Source organism: Erithacus rubecula (assembly GCF_903797595.1).
Source record: "Erithacus rubecula genome assembly, chromosome: 5".
Taxonomy (NCBI): domain Eukaryota; kingdom Metazoa; phylum Chordata; class Aves; order Passeriformes; family Muscicapidae; genus Erithacus; species Erithacus rubecula.
The window spans coordinates 47,356,154-47,377,840 of record NC_136687.1 but is presented as its reverse complement, the minus strand read 5'-3'; the positions used below and the strand labels follow the sequence as shown (position 1 = coordinate 47,377,840).

At 39.0% G+C, this 21,687-nt stretch overlaps 1 protein-coding gene across 6 annotated transcripts in view; it reads right to left on the bottom strand.

Annotated features, from left to right (window-relative positions):
- The window catches only part of MANBA (mannosidase beta), a 51,577-nt gene that overhangs the window by 20,751 nt on the left and 9,139 nt on the right, over window positions 1-21,687 (bottom strand). For 3 of the 6 annotated variants that reach the window (XM_079307060.1, XM_079307058.1, XM_079307061.1), the window contains exons 2-7: window positions 15,744-15,838; window positions 15,119-15,224; window positions 12,994-13,164; window positions 10,218-10,341; window positions 7,649-7,824; window positions 4,911-5,021 (exon numbers count right to left, since the gene is read on the bottom strand). In XM_079307060.1, coding sequence (XP_079163186.1) covers window positions 4,911-5,021; window positions 7,649-7,824; window positions 10,218-10,341; window positions 12,994-13,164; window positions 15,119-15,224; window positions 15,744-15,838 — 783 coding nt within the window. Of the gene's footprint in view, window positions 1-4,910; window positions 5,022-7,648; window positions 7,825-10,213; window positions 10,342-12,993; window positions 13,165-15,118; window positions 15,225-15,743; window positions 15,839-21,687 lie in introns of all 6 variants that reach the window. The other 3 variants (XM_079307059.1, XM_079307062.1, XM_079307063.1) reach the window with 3 other exon arrangements.

Genomic DNA, 21,687 nt, shown 5'->3' with positions numbered 1-21,687 from the left:
AAAGACAAGGTCTCATCTCTAAATTCCTGCTTGCATAAAACACTGCAACAGTACTAGAAAGAATTCTTTCAATAAGCCTGTTCATTTTTTTAAATTCTATCATATTAAGAGAGAACAAGAGAAATCATGAGCAAACAACTGTACATGTGCACACAAATATGTAAGGAGACACATGAAGTTTGGTTGTTGCAGAATTCAGTGAAAAGTCCAGCTGAAGGCCAGAAAGAGGAATACAGTGATTGCAACGATCAGAAACACCATGTAATCTGCAATTTTCTCCACCAGGAAACTGCAGCAGCTCTGTTTTAAGTCTTGTCCCTGAATGCATAACAACAGATTCACTTAGTACAAGCAAGACCTTCTCCTTTTAATGCTCTGAAATGATACCTTTATAATAGGTGTTACTCTTAGAGAAAAAAATACCCATGCAAATACAAATGCCAGTTTGCATTGAAGGGCCCTCTGGCCATCACAGCTGTGTTGGAACAGCATGATCAACAATAATGTTTCAGAGAGACCAGTTCAGCTAAATAAACACTTACTCTGAGTAAAGTATTAAAGATAAAGCAGATCTCAAGAAGAAGCAGAGTTTAGAAGCAAACTTTTAGAGTTGCTCTTTCAGCCTAATATATGGCATTGTGATGCTGAAAAAAGAAAACATTCCTTTTTCCTATTGCAGGTGGAATTAAAGCTCTCAGAAAATCATTCCAGATGTTTTCTGGGACTTCACTACAACGATGCTGCTCTGAGGGGTATCCTGACTGCACTGACACAAATAGCCATGAGGGAGCAGTTAATGTACTGCAACAGTACTGACCACTCATTTGTACAGGAGCCTTCCCCACCTGCCCTGTCAGCTCCTGCACATCTCCAAACTCTTCCAGAAAACAGCTCTTTCAGGGATATTTTAAGCATTTTGCCTGCATCCTTGCTCCAGTTCAACTTCTTGAAGCTAAAGAGAAAACACTTTTTCTTTCTTGTACCTGTTGCTCATAAATATAAGGAGAAAATGGAAAAGTAAATAAAGGGAAGGAAAGTTAATATTAAATTTTAGCCAAAACAAGTTTGGGTCAGAAGGGAAGAAACCTAATTTTTTCTAAACTACTCCTAAGATAGCAACCTCTCCTCTCAGATGACTATTTGCATTACCTTTTGAAAAGGTCAGCTTGCAGAGTACAGCCTGTTCTCTCTGACACAAGCTTCAGCTGAGGCAAGTATCTGTCAGTAAATCAGGCTAAAATTAACCTACTTAAGTGCAAATGATACACCTGTTTTTAAAACAAAACACAATTCTTTATTTCACACACCAGACATGGCTGTAGTTCAAAAGGGAAATTATTAACCCCACTATGGGACTGCATTTTCTGAACATTCAGCTTATCAAAAATCACACATACAGACAGAAAACTATTTCTAGCAGTAGAGAAGAAAAAGAAAATCACTTTTAGCTTCCTCTTTGGTGCTTCTAAGTTAACTGGACAATTATTAACCAAATACCTGGATAGAGACAATGCATGTGACAAACCAGATGCATTAGTGGAAGTCACAGATCACTGAGCTCAACCTAAACAGCTCTGCATCATGGCAGTGACCATTTCTGGAATTTTGCAGGCCTAGTTTAACATGAGATGCTGAATTTAAACAATAACCAATGTTTCGTACAACTTTCACAGTTACTCTAATTCCTGAAGGCTACAAAAGAAAAACAACAGTATGAGTATTACACTAGCAAAAAATTCTGATCTTCCTACAGAGAATTCAATTACTCAGAGAAAAACGCCTCAGTCTCCACTGCAGCTCTTTTTATTGCACAAAGTGGAATGGGACTTGCAGTTGGAGCTGCCAAAGTATTTGGGATGTAATCTTAATGGATGTCATCAGACAGGTTGGGTCTGTCTCAGAGTGCATTTGTAACAGAGTATTTCTATTACTAACAGAAGTAAAGTGATATTGCTTTACTCCTGCTGAAGTGGGACTCGTGCAACTGGCCAAACCCAAGGCAATGTGAGAGGCTGAAACAGACAGGACCACCCAGACAGCAGAGCAAGAGTAAAAGCTCCTGAGCCTCAGCTGACATTCCCAAGCCTGCAAGATTCAGTGCAACTCCCTTGTTCCCCTGTGGCCAGCTGGTAACAGCACACCTTCCTGCTCCTACTACAGCTTCCTTCTGCTTTGGGAGGTAAAAGAAAGGAGACAACCAGCACCTGGCACACTTAGCTACGTGCCCTTCTGGCTACCAAAACCTTGGCCACCTTGAATTCTGTCTGAAAGGGCTTGCTGCCTGAGGGCTGAACATTTCTTTTAGTCTCAGGGCATGCACAAGAGGCTCTCTAGCCACCAAAGACCAATCAGCTGGCTCTGGGCACAATTATGAAACAGATACCTGTCTTTTAAAGGCACATACAAAGGGTTTGTACACAGTTAAGTGACCTGTGGATCACATTTGGGATTCCCATATTTAGCAGCAGGAAAAGTAATAAGGTTGAAGATGCCTAGAGCTGAAATAAGATCACAGAACAACCCAGTGACATAACAAATTAGCACACAGCATGAAAGTGGTGTGAAAACTACAAAGCTAGAAACAAAGTTCTGGAAGTCATGCTAAAATGCCTGGGGGGGAAAGAGTGTGTAAAGGGATTGAGGGAAAGACAGCTAGAGTCTAAGATCTTGAAAGAACAAAAATAGCCTTAAAAACCAAAAAACTTTGAGTACAGTGCTGGAAAAATGAGCAGACAGAAATATGAGGAAATAGAACTGAAAAGCAAACAAATGCTTCATGGGGTAATGAAAGAGGTCATAAATTCCTTGATGCGGGGATGGCAAGAAATAAGCAACTTATCAATAGCAAATAGGACTCTCCATCAAGAAAATCAATGTCACTGTGTGATATGACTTTGTTTCACATTATCTTGAGAAACAAACTCTAGAACAAAATATTCAAATGGCAAATCAAACCAAAACCAAACCACATCCCGTCCTGGATATTGGTTTTTATTCTGCTTTGGTTTTCTGCTACTCTGAACAGGAATGAGTACGTACTTCTCTGAGTCAAAGAGATTCCCAAGCACTGCTGGCTACAGAGCTCCTGCAAGTACATACTGAAGGCCACCCAGAAATACTCCCAAAGCATTAGTTAATGTTTTGAAGACAACTCTAGCATGTCAGAATCCAGGAAGTAGCTCAAGCTAGGAGTAGCCAAGTCTGACACTAGATCAAGCTGTGCCTTCTGTACAGCTCTCATGCTTCAGTTTTCTCCTGTCCAAAGTTAAGCAGAAAGTCATATGGACACAAACCATTTGTGAAATGCCTCACCACTATTTTTTTGGGGGGGACGGGGGAAAGGCTGAAAGTAGGAAATTTATTCCTCCTGAATAAGGTCACTACAACTCGGACAACAGAACTAACAACAAAACAACTTTCAGGAACATTAATCCCTGATTATCTCCTGAACTACTCAAAGTTCTCATTAAGCTATATTAATATTGCTATTCAATCCTGCTTGCAGAAGAGAAAATTATGCTACAACATGAAAAAACTGCATACAGAGCCTTTTTCCACTCATACAGCTCTGAGTGGGGGGTGATGGTGTGTGTGTGCATGTGTCAGAATCTAAGATAATTATTCACATCACACAGGAATGATGACCAGACTTCATGCTGTAAGCTGTAAAGGCTTCATATGCTGGTTAATCCACAATGCTGTGTGGTGCATTTGCTTTTTTTCTCCTCTTTCCCCTTAAGGAAAAAAAAAAATAAGAAGCTTCTGTTGTAGACTGTGAAGTCCCTATGACAATATGCCACAGAGCTCTATGAAATATTCTGACGACACAAGCACCCAAATGGAAATGATTTGCTTTCCTATCACTGTGCAGTTTTCACACAGTAAGAACAGATTTTTTCTTTTTAGAGGCTTTTATAGTTGTATTTCCTACAACCAGCTTTTCCAAGCATAATGTGCTGTGTTTTAACATGTGTAGGTTTTTTAATTGTTTCAAAATTAGAACACTGTAATAGCAAAGAATTATCATTACGACTTCATAATCAAACTAGGGGCTAGTCCTATCAAGACTAAAACACCACACACTATCAGTTTTTCCACAGGAACAAATGTTACAGCAAATAGCATTTTAGATGCCTGGTGGCCAGACTAATTTTTAGTAAAACAATACACACCAGAAACATCTAATAAATGCATACATTTATATGGTTGTTTCTATAAGTTCATGGCATAAGGAGGCCAGTCTAATCTCTATGATTTTTCTTTTTAATGGACAATTGGAAATCACCTCTTCTAGGCTTCTTAGCAAAACCAAACAGATAACTATAGAGACAAAGTAATAGGGGAGCCCTTATGCAAAAATCTCCAAATACAACTTTTATGGTTGCATTTAAGACCTTACCTTTTCTTTAGCCTGAAGCATATCTACCACATTTTAATAAATAAACTTAGGTTTTTAGGAGTGTGTCTATCCTATAAATTTTTACAAACTGAATTAACAAGAATAATCTCAGTAATAAACCTCTGCATAATCTTACAGAAATCTAAAATGAGTTTTCAGTGCATGATACAAAACCAAGAGCACAGCATACCAAGTTTAGAAGTGCTTTTTTCTTTTCATAAGCTAGAAAGAAGAAAACTTAGGTAATCATCTTTTCTCTTCTGAGGTTTCTGGTCAACTGTAAGCCAAATTGCAGCCAAAATATAAGCAAAGGCATTCGTACAAGCTAAGACTACCAGAAAACAGGCAGCCATACATTGTGACATTAAAAAAACACTCATTTCTCATTAGCATTTTCACATACATATTACAACTCAGCAAAACATTTAAGGGCTCTAGACACCTGCTATGCAGAGCAGATGTCCTAACACTAATGGTGCAATGCCAGATATAATTAAACTTTAGGGCTCACCTTTGAAAACTTCTCAATCTGGCATCCTGCCTCCATCGTAAAAGTTGTTGTCATGTTGTATCCAGTTTGCTTTCCATGCCCATTTGGCCACCAAGCCTCCACTGCAGCACTCTTGAACATACAAGGGAGAAAGTCTGAGCAACATGTATAACAAGAGGTATCAAATGCACCTGGGGCTCAGGTATATCCAAGCAAATTACCACAAGGCTAAGGAGGTTCTGTGCTTCAGCTAATATGCTGAAGATATGCTAATGCTTTCTCCAGCTGAAGCTTTGAGGTGAAAATAATTTGAAGAGAGAAGTGTGACTTCTTCTGCTTGAGTCCTGGCTATCACTTCATTTTGTGTCCACAACAGGCCATGAGCACTCCAGGATGTGCATGCACACATCTAGCTGCTACTCCTCAGCTGAGGTACACTGACACACTACTCCTCCAAACCCCAAACATCTGTGTCAGGAGCAGCCATTGATTACTGAGCTCTGTATCATATACCTCCTCTCATTGATCCTCCCATCTATCCCAAGCAATATTCAATATACAGCAGTAATACTTTTCAACTGGACTCTGGTAATATGTAACCATACTGACTGCTTCACTTATGTCAAGCTTTTAAGTCAAATTCGTTCATTTATTCGGTGGTTTTCTGCTTTGTCTCTCTATGCCTCCTAATCAGATCATTAGTACTCCATAATTTTTACAAACATTAAATACAATCTCTAAGATAACAGAATATTTATCTTCACTCTAGCAGCCTACTTCTGCTGCTCATTCCTGTTGCCAGCATTTACCAGTTGAGTGCATAACACAAAAACTGTGGAAAGAAAGCAATAATGCATGTAACCAAACAATGGAGGGATCAGCACTGAATATATCATGCAAGTCATGCAAGGAGTGCCTCAATCTTTTCAAACAAACTGAAGCCAGAAAGCAGCCCAACAATATGTTTTGCTGTAGCTATACTTGGACACAACCATGAATATATCATGAATAAATCTTTCAGTTTCTGTGATACAGAATTCTCTAACTGCTTGTGAGGAAGTACTGATCTCTGTGCTGCATGGATACAAACAGAAGCACAGACTCAGCGTGTGCCTCCACAACAAGGGTGTGTTTGCAGCTGCTGGAACGACTGGTGTCTCATTGGCCACTAATGATGTCACCCCTCTGCTCACCACTAGCTGATAAGCAAAATGCTGTCATGTTGGCAGCACAGCACTTTGCATGGCAACTGCAGGAAGGCTGATACACATCTCGGCGTTATGCACCACTCCAACACCCACTGACTCCACAACGTAATCTGCAACAAGCTCTTTAACTAGAAATAAATTTCTGGTGAGGTCTCAGCATCAAACATACACCACACAAGTCTGTGTACAGAGTAAGGGCTCCATTAGTCTCATCAATACATGAAAACACATTTCAGGGTTTCTCATAAAACCAGCTGAAGTGAATTCATGCAGCAAAGCCTTTGGTGCACAAACAATAATGAAACACTGCTGCTTCTGCTCTCAAGGAAGTGCTTCCTTCCAGACCTGCACTTGCACTATACCAACAGATCACTTCTGAGGCTCAAGATGGGACAACTAAATAAGCAAAAATAAGTTTTTAAGTTTCCCGTTACAGTGCCTATTTAACATAATCTATTAAAAGGCTAAGCAGATTGTTTTAAATGGTTGTTTTAAATGAAACTGGGTACTGGTAATTGCTCATGTAACTTGCATGTCAGATGACAACAGTAACAAAAGCTGTATGCTTCTATGCTTCTGTGTCAAAATAAAAGAAAGCACATAAGTACATAAGTCACAGAGTCTGCATACTGGAACATAAACACCCTGCTTGCTTTTTCTCCATGCAAACAACTGACAAGTGAACTCAAGAACATACACAGACAATGCAGTCAAATTGAGAAAACAGATACAGCATTACACAGCAATGCAGAAAATCAGCAGAGCCAGTAAAATATAGAAGAGCTTGAAGGCAGACCCTCTAATATTGTTAACTGCCACTATTGTCAGAAGCCCAGACTCCTGCTCACAGCACATCTCCCACTCACAAATGTGTCCTGCAGCAGTGAAGCTATCGTGGAAAACTCCATCAGGTGTGGCTCCTGCTGCACCTTCCAGGGCTCCCACTCTGCCCACTGGCTGGAGCCTGACTTTTTAATTGAGTTTGCTCTTCATTAGAGAACCTTCTACCAGTCAAAAATTCCTCCTGAGATTTACCTATCCAAAGGACTACAAGCGAATGTCAGGAGTATTACCACACAAAATTTTTCTTTTATTTACCTGAAAGAGTATCTACTGAGAGGTTTTAGGAATGTTTCCTCTCTCTCCTGGGAGAATCATATATATTGTAGTATATTCTGGTCCTACCAGTCCAGTAAAGAGCACATGTGAAATACCTGCTGATAGTGAAGTGAAGCGACACAGGGTATCCAAAGGTTATTTACTTAAATAACTCAAAAAAAGGTCATTTAACAGTGGCCAGTGATTATGTGATTTTTTTCTAAGCCTTCATCACTTTTTTGGCAGTGAGCTACACAGCTCCACAGACACCAGATTTTAGAAAGGAAAAGAACTGTTCTCCTACCGTGTAAGGGATACAGAACTGTTGGTAAAAGTCAGGAACAGAGGAAGGAATGGGAGGGAGGCCTAAAACTGGCATGGAGGCAGAAAGTCACACTGGAAACCAGGGAAACATTTTGCAGCTGAACCAGCTTTCCACACACACCTTCTTACCTTGTTGATGTTTACAAGCAGCACAATGCTGCCTTCTCCAGGTTGAAGTTTCACACTGAATGTTTGCTTTGTTTGCAACTTGGGAATGTTCACAGTCACAAGACCTGCAATTGGCTTGGAGCTGACTACATCAAAAATAGACTCGACTTCAAGGTACCACTGCTGAGCACTCTTTTCTAAGTGAGGGGATAAAAAAAAGGGAATTCAAGAATTGTGTTTATATACCTATTAACATGACCTTTCATTAAAGAATTCAAACACCTAAGATTAAATTTAACCATTTTCAGGCTGTGTCTAAACCAGCCTACATGGTTAATCTGCTTATTTAGTGTGTTTGACATCTGAGTCCCATGTTAGAGAACAATGCAATACGATTTATATTTCTTAACTCTTTTCTTTTAATCCAAAAGCTATCCAGGCTTTTTTTTTTTTTTCAGAGTTCTGTACAAAAGTCAGAGACCTTGACACCAGTCACTTCATTACGAAGGAATTTTTTCCCACCAACTCCCATAGACATTGTATTTGCTCTTAGTCAGCACTCATATGAACATGGTACTCTTTGGGAAAGATTGTAATCACAAGCCAGTACAATCACTTTTGTCAATGAAACAAAAACAGTATTAACAGAAAACGAGCTGAATTCATCCCAGACTCACTGGACAAAATGAATGGAGCTATGCTGGGGATGAATTGGGCGCACTGTGTCTAGACTTGACAGGCTATATCTTTGTGTCCCTTCTCCCACCCATGTGCCATGAAAGAAACAAGTTAATGACTTCCCTGAGATCTCTCTGAAGTTATCACAGAGCATCCTCTCTTTTACAGAGCTTACTGAATAAGGAGAGCCAGGGTCAAGGACTCTCAAGATCTATGTGTAATTTTGCCACTAACTTCAACAATTGAATTGCCTAGCTACTAACATAGCCTGGCTAATCCTATGTTTCAAATATTACAATTTAACATATAAGCAAAAGCAAATAAAACAGAGAAAAAGGAGAACTAGAACTAAGACACATTCTGTATACCCAAACTACTAATAACTTACTTTCTTTTCTCATTCATATAGTCTAGCTCTCATTCCTCCACAAGAGAAAGAGAGCTCACTCCAAAAAACAAAGAATTGCATTCAGCCCTGGTGTGATTTTCACTGTGTTTCATAGAATGAAGAGCAATGATTGAGTTACCAAGATTATATTACAACCAGCATTACCCAGTAAACACCAATTTTCTGAAATGTGGAAAAGGTTAAAAAGTACCCACACTACAAGGGTCAGACATTATAGTGCATTTTTCCTCCCTTACAAAAGCATATAGAAATTCCAATCCATTCTTAACTGCATGAACTGTGGGGTCTAGGCAGAGAAACCAAGAACAATTAATCTTTTAGACTCAGTGGACAAAAGGCTATGACACTAAATCTGATGAACAACAGAAGTACATATGCTGCTTAAATCCAGGCTGCTCATTTACTCTTTCAAACATTATTATATTTGAATACTAATAAGCTCTTGCTCTGGTTCCAAGACAACTCTCTCCTGAATGAAAGAGGTTTGCTCTCTCCACTTACCCAGAGAGCAAGACTTTATCTACCAGAAGGTGGAGTTGTGGGATTGTGGGAGGGACCAGAAAAGATTTTTACTGTAACTAAATTTCAGAAAGCACAGTCTGCGCTGGGGCTTTCCATGGAAATTCCAGTCACGTTAATTCTAAGACCTGCAGCTATTTCAGGACACTTTAAAAGCAGCCATGGAGTGATGTCTTCCTGTTTTATTCATACACAACAGATCTATTCCCAAGGGCTGAAATTTACCCCAGCACATAGGACCCACGTGCTAGCCTTTACTCCACTGAAGACTGGGCTCAACAGGCAGTGAAAAAAAGCATGTGGGTGGTCTACAATGGGGCATATCACAGAAAGCTTGCAGAAAGTTTCAAGGGAAAATTAACTACTTTCACTCAGCTGCAATGATCTTCAGGACAAAGGACAGGCAAATCAGAGACCACTGCAAGAGAGGAAACTGGTTTGGTAAGCTAGGTAGCAGGAATGCAGGAGGTTATCCTCTCCAATTGCAGCTTCAACAATTATCCTTGCATAGCACAACTGCTTTTCTCTCTCAGACTTCATGTTGTGTCCTGACAACTCAGCACTCTTTGGACTCTGCTCACTGTGTATTTGTTCTTCCAACACAAAACCACATTCCCATAGCAGCTTTGCCTTTGTTTTAAATGAAAATGAGACGAAAGTGAGACATATTTACAGGGAGTCTTGGTGAAACCACATGTGACTAGAAAGGATTTTTTCCAAACTGAAGAACAGGTGCTAATCTCAATTATACTACATTTATTTATGCAGTTAATTGGGGATTTTAAGCAAAAAAAAATTCTGAATTCTAACACTTGTAACAGTTGTTTGGACTGAAGTAATAAAGCTGTGCTGTGGAAGAGCTATACACACAGTCATTAAAAAACTCATAGAACATTTCGTATACTGACAGTTAATTTGGCTTAACAATAAATTGGTTTGTATTCTAAAGGTGAAACCGACAAAAAGAAGAAGCAAGAGACTTACCAAAGAAAGGAGTTAGAGAAAAGTAAATCAGGTGATAATGGTTATAGGCCTCAATTCTAACATCTTTCCAGATTCCTTGAGTGGGAAAAGAAGGGCCCCAATCCCAACTAAATGAACATTGCTCCTGGAAAACAGAATGATTATGTTACAACTGCCTGTTTTTCACACAGACATTGATGCTGTGCCAGAAATAAGAGACATTTGCTATCTGGGAATAAAATATTGACATGCACTGAAATAATTTTTCCAGTTTCCATAAACCCAGAAGAGCCTATAATATTTTTTCTTACCTCTCCACCAGGACTTTGCTGCTACTTACCTGCATTATATAAAAAATTAGATTTTGTATTAAACATCCATGTGCAGAGAAATTTTGTATTACTGAAAGAGCAAAACAACACAATACCACTTTAAAAAATGCCACCAAAACCCCAAACAGTAAAGTTTAAAAAAAAAACAATCCAGGAGATCACTCTCAATTCAGCTGTGAATTATCTTAGTTTGTACTGTCAGTATTTAATTGTATACCTAAAAGACAAACTAAGCAGAAAACTGACATTTAGAAATGTTACAGAATTCTAGAGGAACAGTATCAAATTAAAAATCACACATGAAATAGTCTATCTCCTATTTTTAGTTATAACACCACAGAGTAATACAAGGAAAGAAATTGATAGGTCTGGTGTATTTGCGTACTCCAGTCATGTTCACTGTTTCTCCCCTTTTTATGGTTCTCTTATACAAAAACAAAGGGAACAAAAACATGGTTGAGAAGTAGCTTAGTCCTGGTACTAGCATCAGAGTAACTGTCAGAATCATAAAATGCTGGTCAGGCACAGAAGTATACAGACTAATTTCCATTTGGCTGTTTTCAAACCTGGTCAGACCTCTATTTAATAAATCCCTTGACAACATCTATTCAGCTGCTCTCCAAGTTTCACACAGTCCCAGCCCCCAAAGCAAATACAATAGATCTCCTGAAGTCTTGTACAGTGACACAGAGTTCTAAATTTAGAGACTAATAACTTACAGCCAAGGCATACTAATTTGGGCAAACCACAATGCACAAGCCTGGTCTATCCCCTGTGTTAACAGCCAGCCTCCCTGTCTATCTAAATTGCAAAACAGCCTTCCAGGAAGCAAACACTGCACCCATTTCAAATGGAAAACCAGGGATAATATCCTTAGAAAACATGTCCCACTGAAAGTTATCTTCCCTTTATAAAAAATAAACAAATGAACTACTGACAGACTGGCAGGTTTCACTAAAAGCAGAGACTGCTACCAGAAACAGTATGTCCCAAGAACAATATGCCTGTATCACTGGAGTACATCAGCAGTGGCAGGTTTGTGTTCTGTCACAAACTCCTATTCATATTAGGTAAGTTTACTGCACTTAATACTGCACCTGAAATGTGTAAACAGCTCTCCCTTACTTTCAGAGGGAAGCAGCCAGCCTATAGCAAAGTCCTAGTATGTTTGTTTACTTTTAAACATGACATAGCTGCTGTTGTTGCCATATACTTGGAACAAAAAGTGTTTGTGGAAATTTCTGGAGCAGCTTCCAAGCACAGTCAAAAACTAATTTGAGGAAAAAGCACTAGAGTACTTCTTATAAATTTACAGGTATAAATCAGTGAAGAATAAAATCATTCCAGGTCACTTTTGCTCTACAAAGAAGACTACAAATGAGTAAGTGCCTTATTCCTTCCAAGCCTTTCCTTATACTGACTTCTGAGAGACAGAGCGGACTCAGAAGAACTAATAAACTTTCTAAAATGTAGAGAAAATAAAAGTAGCAGCAAACATAAATCCTAGGATCTTAATCCTAACGGATCTTTCCAGGACATTAATGTTTAAATTAATGTAAACATTCCATGTTTACATTAATAAATTTTAAAGGATTAAAGGATTATAAATTATATTCAGGTTAAAATTTACAGGATCCTAGTCATTTTTTGAGGAGACTTTAAGGACTTTATAATAAAGTTTGAAAATAATTTACAAGAAAGGCATTTAAGTGGAGATGTGCAAGAACACCCAAAAAGAGATATCAGAAAGTAAGATCATCTAAACATTGCCTCTATCTGCTGCAAAGCTATCAGAAATACATGAGATGCTACTCAAATGATAATTTGCCCTGAGTTAAGTTTTAACAGCAAAGAAGCCATATCTGAGAGTTTCTGAGTTTCATTCATTTATATCACACTGTTGTTTTCAGTGAATCTGTACATATAAGTCACACTTTGCAACACTAATAAGATGAGAACAGGTCCCCTGTTAGATAACACTTCTTGGGACATGCCAGAGCTGCCCAGTATAAATAGCACAGCATATGAGCAACAGCAAACACTCACAAAGCAGCTCAGATGAGATTTTTACAGCCTTGGCAATACACACACAGGTATTTGCAACAGTGAACTCTACTGTCAGCATACATTGCTAAACCCATCCAGTGGATCAAAATGTAATGATTACACACTTCCCAATGCTATCCTGCCCTCTTAGCAGTAAGTCTCCTTGCTGACTCTCTGATGAAAACAGCCTTTTAAACATTCTTATCACTTAGATATGAAGCCTGGCCTCCTCATCATGCCTCTTGTATTGTCAACATACAAGATTACAGGTTTCTAGGGGGGATGGGAGAAGGAAGCTGCAATGAAAAACATGCCCTACTTAGAGCACATTTCAGGTTTCAGAATACAACTATAAGGACAGCTTGTGGTGCATTCCTCTTTCCCAGCCTGAAGCCAGAGACAGACAATTCTGTCCCTACCTTTCTGATGAAATTAACATGGCACTCCCCTTGCTGCACAGGTGGAGGGCACGCCGGGGGGATGCTGTGTGCTTTGTGACATCTGCTCTGCTCTGCTGCGTACGAAACCGCTGACAAGAAACGGACTTCAACAAAATTGACCTCCTGGATCACGCTGGTAATATCAAAGCTCTAGGACAAAACACAGAACAAAACCATTACAGTGCTGACATTTATAGATGAGATTTAGAATCACTATTACATGGGGATTTTAATACCATACATATATTATTCAAAAGTTTTTGAAATACAAACATGCACACAGCATGCTCTGGTTTTGAAGGAAAAGAAAAGCTACTTTGTAAACTGAAAAAAAGAAAATCCACAGGAATGTTCTAGATAGAAGAAGATGTTTCTGGGCAAACCACTTTCCTCACACCAAGCTCTCATTGCAGACTGCAGCACTGTGCTTGCACACAAAAGTGCCTGAAGGACAAGGACAGTCCCTGTCCTCCTTCCTCATTCAGAATTCATCTGCATTTTTGGGAAGACACCTTATTCCAACTCAGAAAGTTGCTCCATAGAGGAGTGCTTTCAGCTCACACTGTGCCACCAGCTCATCTACCACAAAGGCACTGAGTTACCTTGTCCATGAATGCTGCAAAGCTGCAGTTCATTCCCCAAAATGAAATGAGCTGCATTCTGATCCCCAAATGAACAGACACACATTCTATGCTAGCACCAAATGAAGCATTTGGGGGCTTCCTCACCAGGGCACATAATCCCCTTTAGTGTCCCTGAAGAAAAGGAGAAATGTTCCATTTCAGAATTATTCTGTGCTATCAAGACAATATGGCTCCAATGGCTAATACCATTTTATTCCATAGAGTGCACATTTGTGAAAAGCCAAGTCTTGGCAATTTTTTCTAATTTGGGAGCAGCCCAGCTAGAATCACTTATTTCTGTAGCATACAGCAGGAAATTGGAAAGCAAATAGTATTCCCCAATCCAGTGCCTTCAGAGAGTCCTTCCTGCAGACGTTGTTGCCATGTGGAACAGGCGAACAAGGTACAAGCCTGGATCACAGTAACCCCATATTCAATTTAATGCAGTACACTCTGGTTTTACAGTGAAGGTCATTTCATGAATTGTTACAATCTGATACAAAATGAAGTTGCAGAAATATGGACAAAATAATACCACTTCCTAACTTTACAGAGCCTGCTACTGACAAACCTTTAGATAGTCTCCAATCAGTAAATAATTAAAATTTCATAAAAGCTCTACAAAATTTTTGATTTCGCTGACGGTAAAACTAAGTCAAAGAGAAACTAAGTGGTTTGTCCTAGGTTACACAGATCCAGGTGGCAGAATGTCTTTTGTCTCAGTCCAGTGCCTCTGCAGTATAACATGCCAGAATGGTAAATGGTGAGATATGGAGACACCAGATTTTATCTGTAATTCAGTTATTTCACTATCATTCTTCCTTTAACTCTTCAGATTTTCTGATTCTTTTAAGATAAAAGCAAGGATTACTCCTTATGCTAATACCAGAATAATTTTGTATTTGAAAGATAAAAAATTAGTTTAAATGTTTTTTTCCACTCTCAAGATCATTCCATAATGAATACTCTCATGCTGACATAAGCAAAGCTCAAAAATGCAAGACAATGTTATTCAAAGTACCATATTAAAAATAAACCACCCTCTTTAAAAACCGAAAGCATGAAAACACTTACAAGGTTTTACAACACGTGCATTTTCATTGCAGTATTGACATGAAAACCATTCTAATACCAATTAGTAAGCAGATTTACAGCTAATAAAACAGATTTAAGCTTACGTTTTCTTGGAGCTGGAACAGATCCCAAGAAGCAAAATATATCATTAGCTGAATTGATTCTCTTGCATTGGTCCTCTCATTTAGGACAAGGCAGATTGACCTCTAGATATGACCCTGTTGCTAGTGAAAGGTAAGTACACTTCCCTTTCTAACATTTACCATATGACACATGCAGTACTCAGGTCAACACTTCCTGCATGCAAGTACCCACTTGTATGGGCACTCAAATGCACTGAAAGTGCTCAGAACAAAATGGCTTTGAAGAAACACAGAAGCACCTTCAGGAATAAACACATTACTTACATATCTGTTGAACATGTTGTCCGTTCTCCCGAGAGTGACATTGTTGAGCAGGATCTCTGCTACTGTATCCACTCCCTCAAAAACCAAATTCACTTTCTGCCACTTTCTACAGAAGAAAACATAAGTGTGAAAAACTGTCAGAATACAGCTAGTTTTAACTAGAGTTAAAAACACACAGGAGACAGACAATGAAAAAATGTGTATCACAATTATACCAGCAGTTGCCTCAGCTACCTGCAAGAACATTTGACTCAGTGTAGCTAAATTGTACCTTTAAATAGTCAAATTAAGATGAGAGTTGAAGTAGCTCAAGACAGCATGTTCCAGAACACAGCAGGTTCACATACCCACCAGATATTAGATGGGATAGCTTTCAATTAGCCTAAGTATTATCTTTTCTCAGCTGACAATTCATAAGTAATTTTTAACAGCCAATTAAAAAAAAAAAAAAGAAGAAAAAAGCAGCAATTGAAGTGTTCTGCAGCAACAGCTTTGTAGCCGCACAATTGCATTATTTGTTTTATCAGATACAAATGTATTAAGCAGATTTTGAGCCAACGGATTAACTTGCAATTCTACAGGAAAGAAGGCACAGAACTATTTTAGGTATATCTTTACTGCATACCTGACATCAAAAGAAGTTTTGAATGTCCTGCTGTAAGTCCAGTTATCTAGTGAGATCCATCTGTACATCACATCATTAAATCTATAGTATGGATCCTAGTAACAGACCAACAAAAAAATTAAAATATTCACTTAGTAATAGTGTTACTACATAAAAAGCATCACAATATCCATTAGATGAACACTTCTTATTTCAGTCAGTCTGCAAATGCAAAATCCCCTTTAGTTAGTTAGTCCTGATATTCCTTTTCACCCTTAAAATTTTACGTAAAAGCAAAGCTTCAATGATACTTGAATTTATCAATATAGGTCGAAACCCTGTCTGCTGTAATCACTCAAACTAGAAGTAGCAAGATTGAGTTTTACAGAAGAAATTACTGGTCTGGAAATTAACCAATAAGTCCAGAGAGTTTGTGACTTAATGAGAGGAACAAAAACATGATCACCCTCATCATTATGGTGAAAGTAAGAATAATAGGATTTTAAGAGGCAAAGAAACAGCGTTTTAGGGCTCTAGAGACAGCAGTGAATGAATCTCTAGTTTAAAGTTATTGCGAATAATCTCATTGTTCCTTGTCAGCTGGACTAGCTGCAGTAAGGATAATGAAATTGTTATATGTGGAGGGATGGAGAAAGAGAAGAAGGAGAAGCAATGCAGATTTGGTTTTGGTAAAAAAATAAATGACTGCTTTGGAGACAAATATTGCATTTACACCAAATGTGCCCTTCTCCCTTTAACCACACTACCTAGGAAGAACAGAAGGCACAGCTGGTCTAAGCTGTGTCCTTGACCTTCCTGGCTTCATGCTGTATTTATTACAGTGGGGTCACTCACCCAGGTTAAAGGATCTGACACCCACAGCCTCACACCTCACACCAAGGCAGCAAAGGGGCAGTGTCCCATCCCATGGGACACACAGTGTCTGAGTGCAGAAAGGCAGTGTCCCATCCCATGTCTGAGTGCAGGTACCCCAGGTCCCTGCCTGACAGCCCCCCCATTCCAGCCCCTGCAGCTGCTGCCCAAAAACAAAGGCCAATCTCTTCCAGCCTGCAAGACAACACCAGCTCAGACAGAGGTGAGCTGCATTAAGGTTTGCTTTGATAAGTGTTCTAACACTACCAACACACTTAACTACTCACCCTGAATATCCTAAGTCACACTGAAGAAAATCTGACCAGCTTTTTTTTTTTTTTTCCCACTGGATGGAACTTAGTTTTTCTCCCCATTTCAGGAGTCAGTATGCGCAATAATCACATTTGGGATTTGAAATCTTCTGAAAAAAATTGTCTTATATCTCATATTTGCTTTACAACTAACAAGGGTCAGGCTCCGTAACAAACACACAAACCTGTTTACATAGCAGAACAAAATCATAACATCTAAGTGACTCTCCTCAGCAGCACAGACCCTTTCTGAAGTTCTACAGCAATACCAAAATCATTCCTTGCACGCATACAGAGGGAAAGGTGTCACCCTGCCTCTACATGCTATGCTCTAGCAATCAAATTTCTTACTACAAGGGAAGAGTAAAAAAATAAAAAGCCACCTGAATAAAACTATGACCTCTGTAATGATAACACAGTGTATTCTCTAAAAGTTAAGTAAGTTATCATGAGCTTACAGGACTATCACTGAATTTTAAGACATTCATTCCATTACTTTTGAGGAATATATCTCAGCCTTTTCTTAAGATGCAAAAGTTAAAGCCAAAAAATGCATATTAATATACAAAATTTAGGTTCAAAAAAACTCCACTGAGATCATTGTACTGAGATGATGAGAGGCAAGCATCCAATGTCAGAGACCATGAAACCCCACAATATGTACTTTAAAAAGCACATTTTTATCAACAATCTTGCTTTAACATTATATACTATCTTATATATATTTACATATACATACATATTCATATTTAACATTATATACTATTTTATTTCACATTATGCTTTGAAAAATGTACATGTTGAATTTCAATCTTTGCCACTTGTATGTGTGAAATATTAAACAAAAGGCGTGAGAGGAAAGTTACAAATGCACTACCAACAGCACACTGTAAAGCCATTTGGTTAATAATCAAACAATCAACACCAGTGCCTCGGCAAAGATGCACAAAAGAAACCTGCACCATTTCTTCCACGAAAGCACAGATACCAAGATGGCAATGTACAAAGTCCTGATTTCTGGAAAAGACAAAACTGGTTGTCTAGCAGCAGAAATGCAGAAATATTTACCAGAGGCAGAAATCATTGCCAAATGGGCTCTTACAGGAGCTTATAGAGTGGCATATACTGAAGATCCTTTTCCTGAATGTGCTTTCTTCTTTACTAGTCTAAAGCCTTCAAACTTCAAGAAATGCACTGACTGCTAAAATAGGTGTCATAGAAAGGGCAAATTAGCCCTTCTGACTCACAGATATCCACCCTTTTAGATGGAAAGCTCACAGTTCCGTGTACCTTCATGTAAAACTTAGCAGTTTACTGATATCATTGCCACCTAACCAGTGAGGCAGCTCATACATCACACAGAGAAGCTGTTAAATGCTAATTACTGGTCAGCCGCTTTAACCATGACAAATGTTAATTGTTATAAAGTCAGTCGTGGCAACGTTCAAGCAATGCTTTTAACACAATTCTCAAGGTTCAGGAGAAACAACAAAGACCTCTAAGAAAGCAGAATTACTTTGCCAATACATTTGTGAGGTTATTGACTTTTTCATTATTAAATACAACTGTTCTGAGTGCTGGAAAACGTAACCATGTAAGTCAAATTTGATCTCTCTAAACAGAATTTCATCCCACGTTAAATCATTTCACATCAAAATGAAAGGCTTAGTTCAGAGAAGTGCACGCAAAAAAATACATATTTAAAACACTTAAAGGCACAGGGAGAAATTGAAAGATGGTAGAAAATAGGCTGCACATCTACTAAATACATTTCATGTTCAATAGCTCAACTGCTCAGTGCGTTCCTGGAAGCAATTCAGAGGGTGGAGTCAACTATAGCTATTTTTAGATCCCACCAAACATAACAGCCTTGCATTTTCCTGCTCCCTGCAAGTTGGGGAAAAAAACCTGAAGCATTCAAGCTGCCCACCTGTTTGTTCCCTGCTCCCAACCTCAACTCTGTAAGCAAGCAGCAAATCACTTCCTACTAAGGGGAGGTTAAAAGCCCCGCTACAGATCATCAAAAGGAAGCAATTTCCAGGTTGCCTAACAGGACATCAGCAGGACTTCAAAAGCACTGGCAGCACTATAATGAAGGAACTGCCAGCGCCCAAATGGAAGCTTTCCTTACAATGATTTAAAGGGTGTTATGAATGAGGCTTAGTGACTGGCTCATGGAAATGAGGAGGAGTTATTAAGTATGGTGGGAAGAAGCTCTGTAAAGGTTTATAGTTCTTTTGACATGTACCCCTGTTGTTTCAATTTTAAACTCTTCTCAGTTCTCCCTTCACTCCTCCCCTCCCCCTGGGTGCTTGGCAGCTCCGGCTGACAGAGCTGACAAAACAGCTCTGGGGGAAGGGTGCAGGCTTGCCCCTTGCGAGAAGCAACAGAGAGTGGGGGGACACTTGCTGCTGAGAGCCTCGGCAGGCCAACATCTCACCACCAGTCAGGATACGAGAGGGGCTCCACCAACCAAAGGCACGCAGGACTGACAGACTGACAGACCTTGGGAAGAGCCAAGGAAGGGTGAGGCCACGGACCCTAGGAGGAGCCAGATATACATATACGGGCAGAGCCACGGACTGGGACAGGTGCCGGGAGGACAAATAAGGACTGCTTATGAATATTAATTAATGGGGCTGATACAACCTTGCATGTACAAAAGGCGAAAATGCAGTTTATGAGCTGAGCCTCTGGTGAGCAGCCTCACGATGCTCCCAGCGCTGTTCCCATTTTGCTTTGTAACTTCTACGCATTCTAATTAACTTTTATTTACTCATTCTCGACTAGGGCTAAAAGCCAAATTGTTAATATACACTTACCTATACCCATGTGCTCCTTGACATCACAAGTGATAGCAGTTAGGACATTTAAATTTTTCACAGCTTGAAGTCAGGCTGAACTAACAGTAGTGAGGAATGGATTATATTCTCGGAGGGTCAGTTTTGGAAGTTCCTCCTAAAGTAACTAAATTTCAGTAGCTGCTCTCAGAAAGCAGTAAAATGAATGTCACTGATAATGTTCAATAATGTTCAAGATGTGTCACAGCAGAACACTAGGCCAAATATGACAAAAGAGTTAACACAGTAATACCATTGCTTAATATTACCTGAGTACTCTGATGTATTTAACAGACCATTATAAATCTTCTCTCTTTTAACATCACAAGCTTTTGAGAGAAAAACTTAAGTGCACTTTAATATTTATGCTAAGTTTTACTAAGGCTTTTCAATGTTTGCACATAGGTTCTCATAGCTCAGCAGAGCACCTGTGTTTCAGTGGACAATAATATAATAAGCAACTGTTCCAACAATGAATGCCATCTAACCTGAACAGATCCATAGGATACCAAATGGAATTGTTACCTAGCTTGTTCCAAAAAAACTAAGTTGTGATGAAGGGACAGAAAATAAACAACAGGATATTTTATACAAATGCAGAATAAGCTACAGAAAACCACACAACTTTCCAGAAATGTAGAACTATCAGTTGGGGTACATAAACTTCTGTCTCTTGTAATAAAGTTTGATATCCAAGCACAACCAAGAGCACTGTTAGCTTCTTTGTAAAGTACATGCCTTTGTCTAACAGGGCAGAAAATTCAGTTACCCAGCCCCTATATCAGCATCACACTTGCAGTGCTCTCATAATACTCTATACATAAAGTCTGACAACTAGTAAGACAAAACATCCTATGTATAAATGCAAATGGCTGGCATATGAGGAAATCCAGCTACAACAGCCATGTTCTGCAGAACTGAAAATTTACAGGAGTCACCTGCCAGCAAGAAATGGCACTGTGCAGAATCTGGACAGTATGTGGCAGAGGATGCCCATTGCCAGCACACAGACTTAATAAGCAAGTTACCTGTAGGTACATATGGCTTACCAGAATAGGGCCTGAAAGAAAATACTCCACTGACAGTAGTCAAAAGCAAAACCTTCAGACAAAATGATTTTGGCAAATCTCTTTTCAGACCTCTAGGGTTAGCAACAGATTCACTGCAAGTTTGTAAAATGTCTGCATTCAAAACAAAGGCTTGCACTAACTTTATGCAAATGACTATTACCTTTCTCTCTGTGCATTTCTCATGTGCTTTTTTAAATTTTACATGTAAATAGTAGTATGAGCTACAGTGTCTTAATGAAATGTTATTAAAACAATCAAGCCAAACACTTATTCTGATGCAATCTCCTGGCCCTGGAGCTTTTATCATACTTAATCCAGCATTTGAGCTATGTTGATTGAACATGAAAGAAAATAACACTTTGGTAGAAAATTCAAGTGTCTTCCCCAAGAGTATCTCTTGAGACACATGTATTTGGTGCATTCAGAAAGACATGTTCCTCCAATGTATATTTTATAAGCCAAAGTAAAGATGTCTCTAGAACAAATGCTAAGAGGATCCAGAGAGATGAGTAATGAGAGATGTTTTTCAATTCAAGTGTATAGCCTGCACAGCAGATTAAAGTAAGGCTACAGACACGCAGTCAGCTAGAGCATCCCTGGGCAAAAACTGTGCATCGACCTAAATTTGAAATGAGCCACACAATGATAAATAAATTGCTTGCAGCCTAGTCTTGCAATCTAAGCCACATTCTGAAGGCTTAATACTCTTCAGCTTACCCGTGCCCCCTCCTTCCCCTCATTGTGAGATGCCCAGTAAGCTACACTGATAGAGTAGGACCTTCAAAATTTTGTTTTAAATTTCTGTTTTGGGTGCTAATCCATTGAATATCTCACAGATACAAAAGTGAAGGATGCAGTGCTATTTGCCACT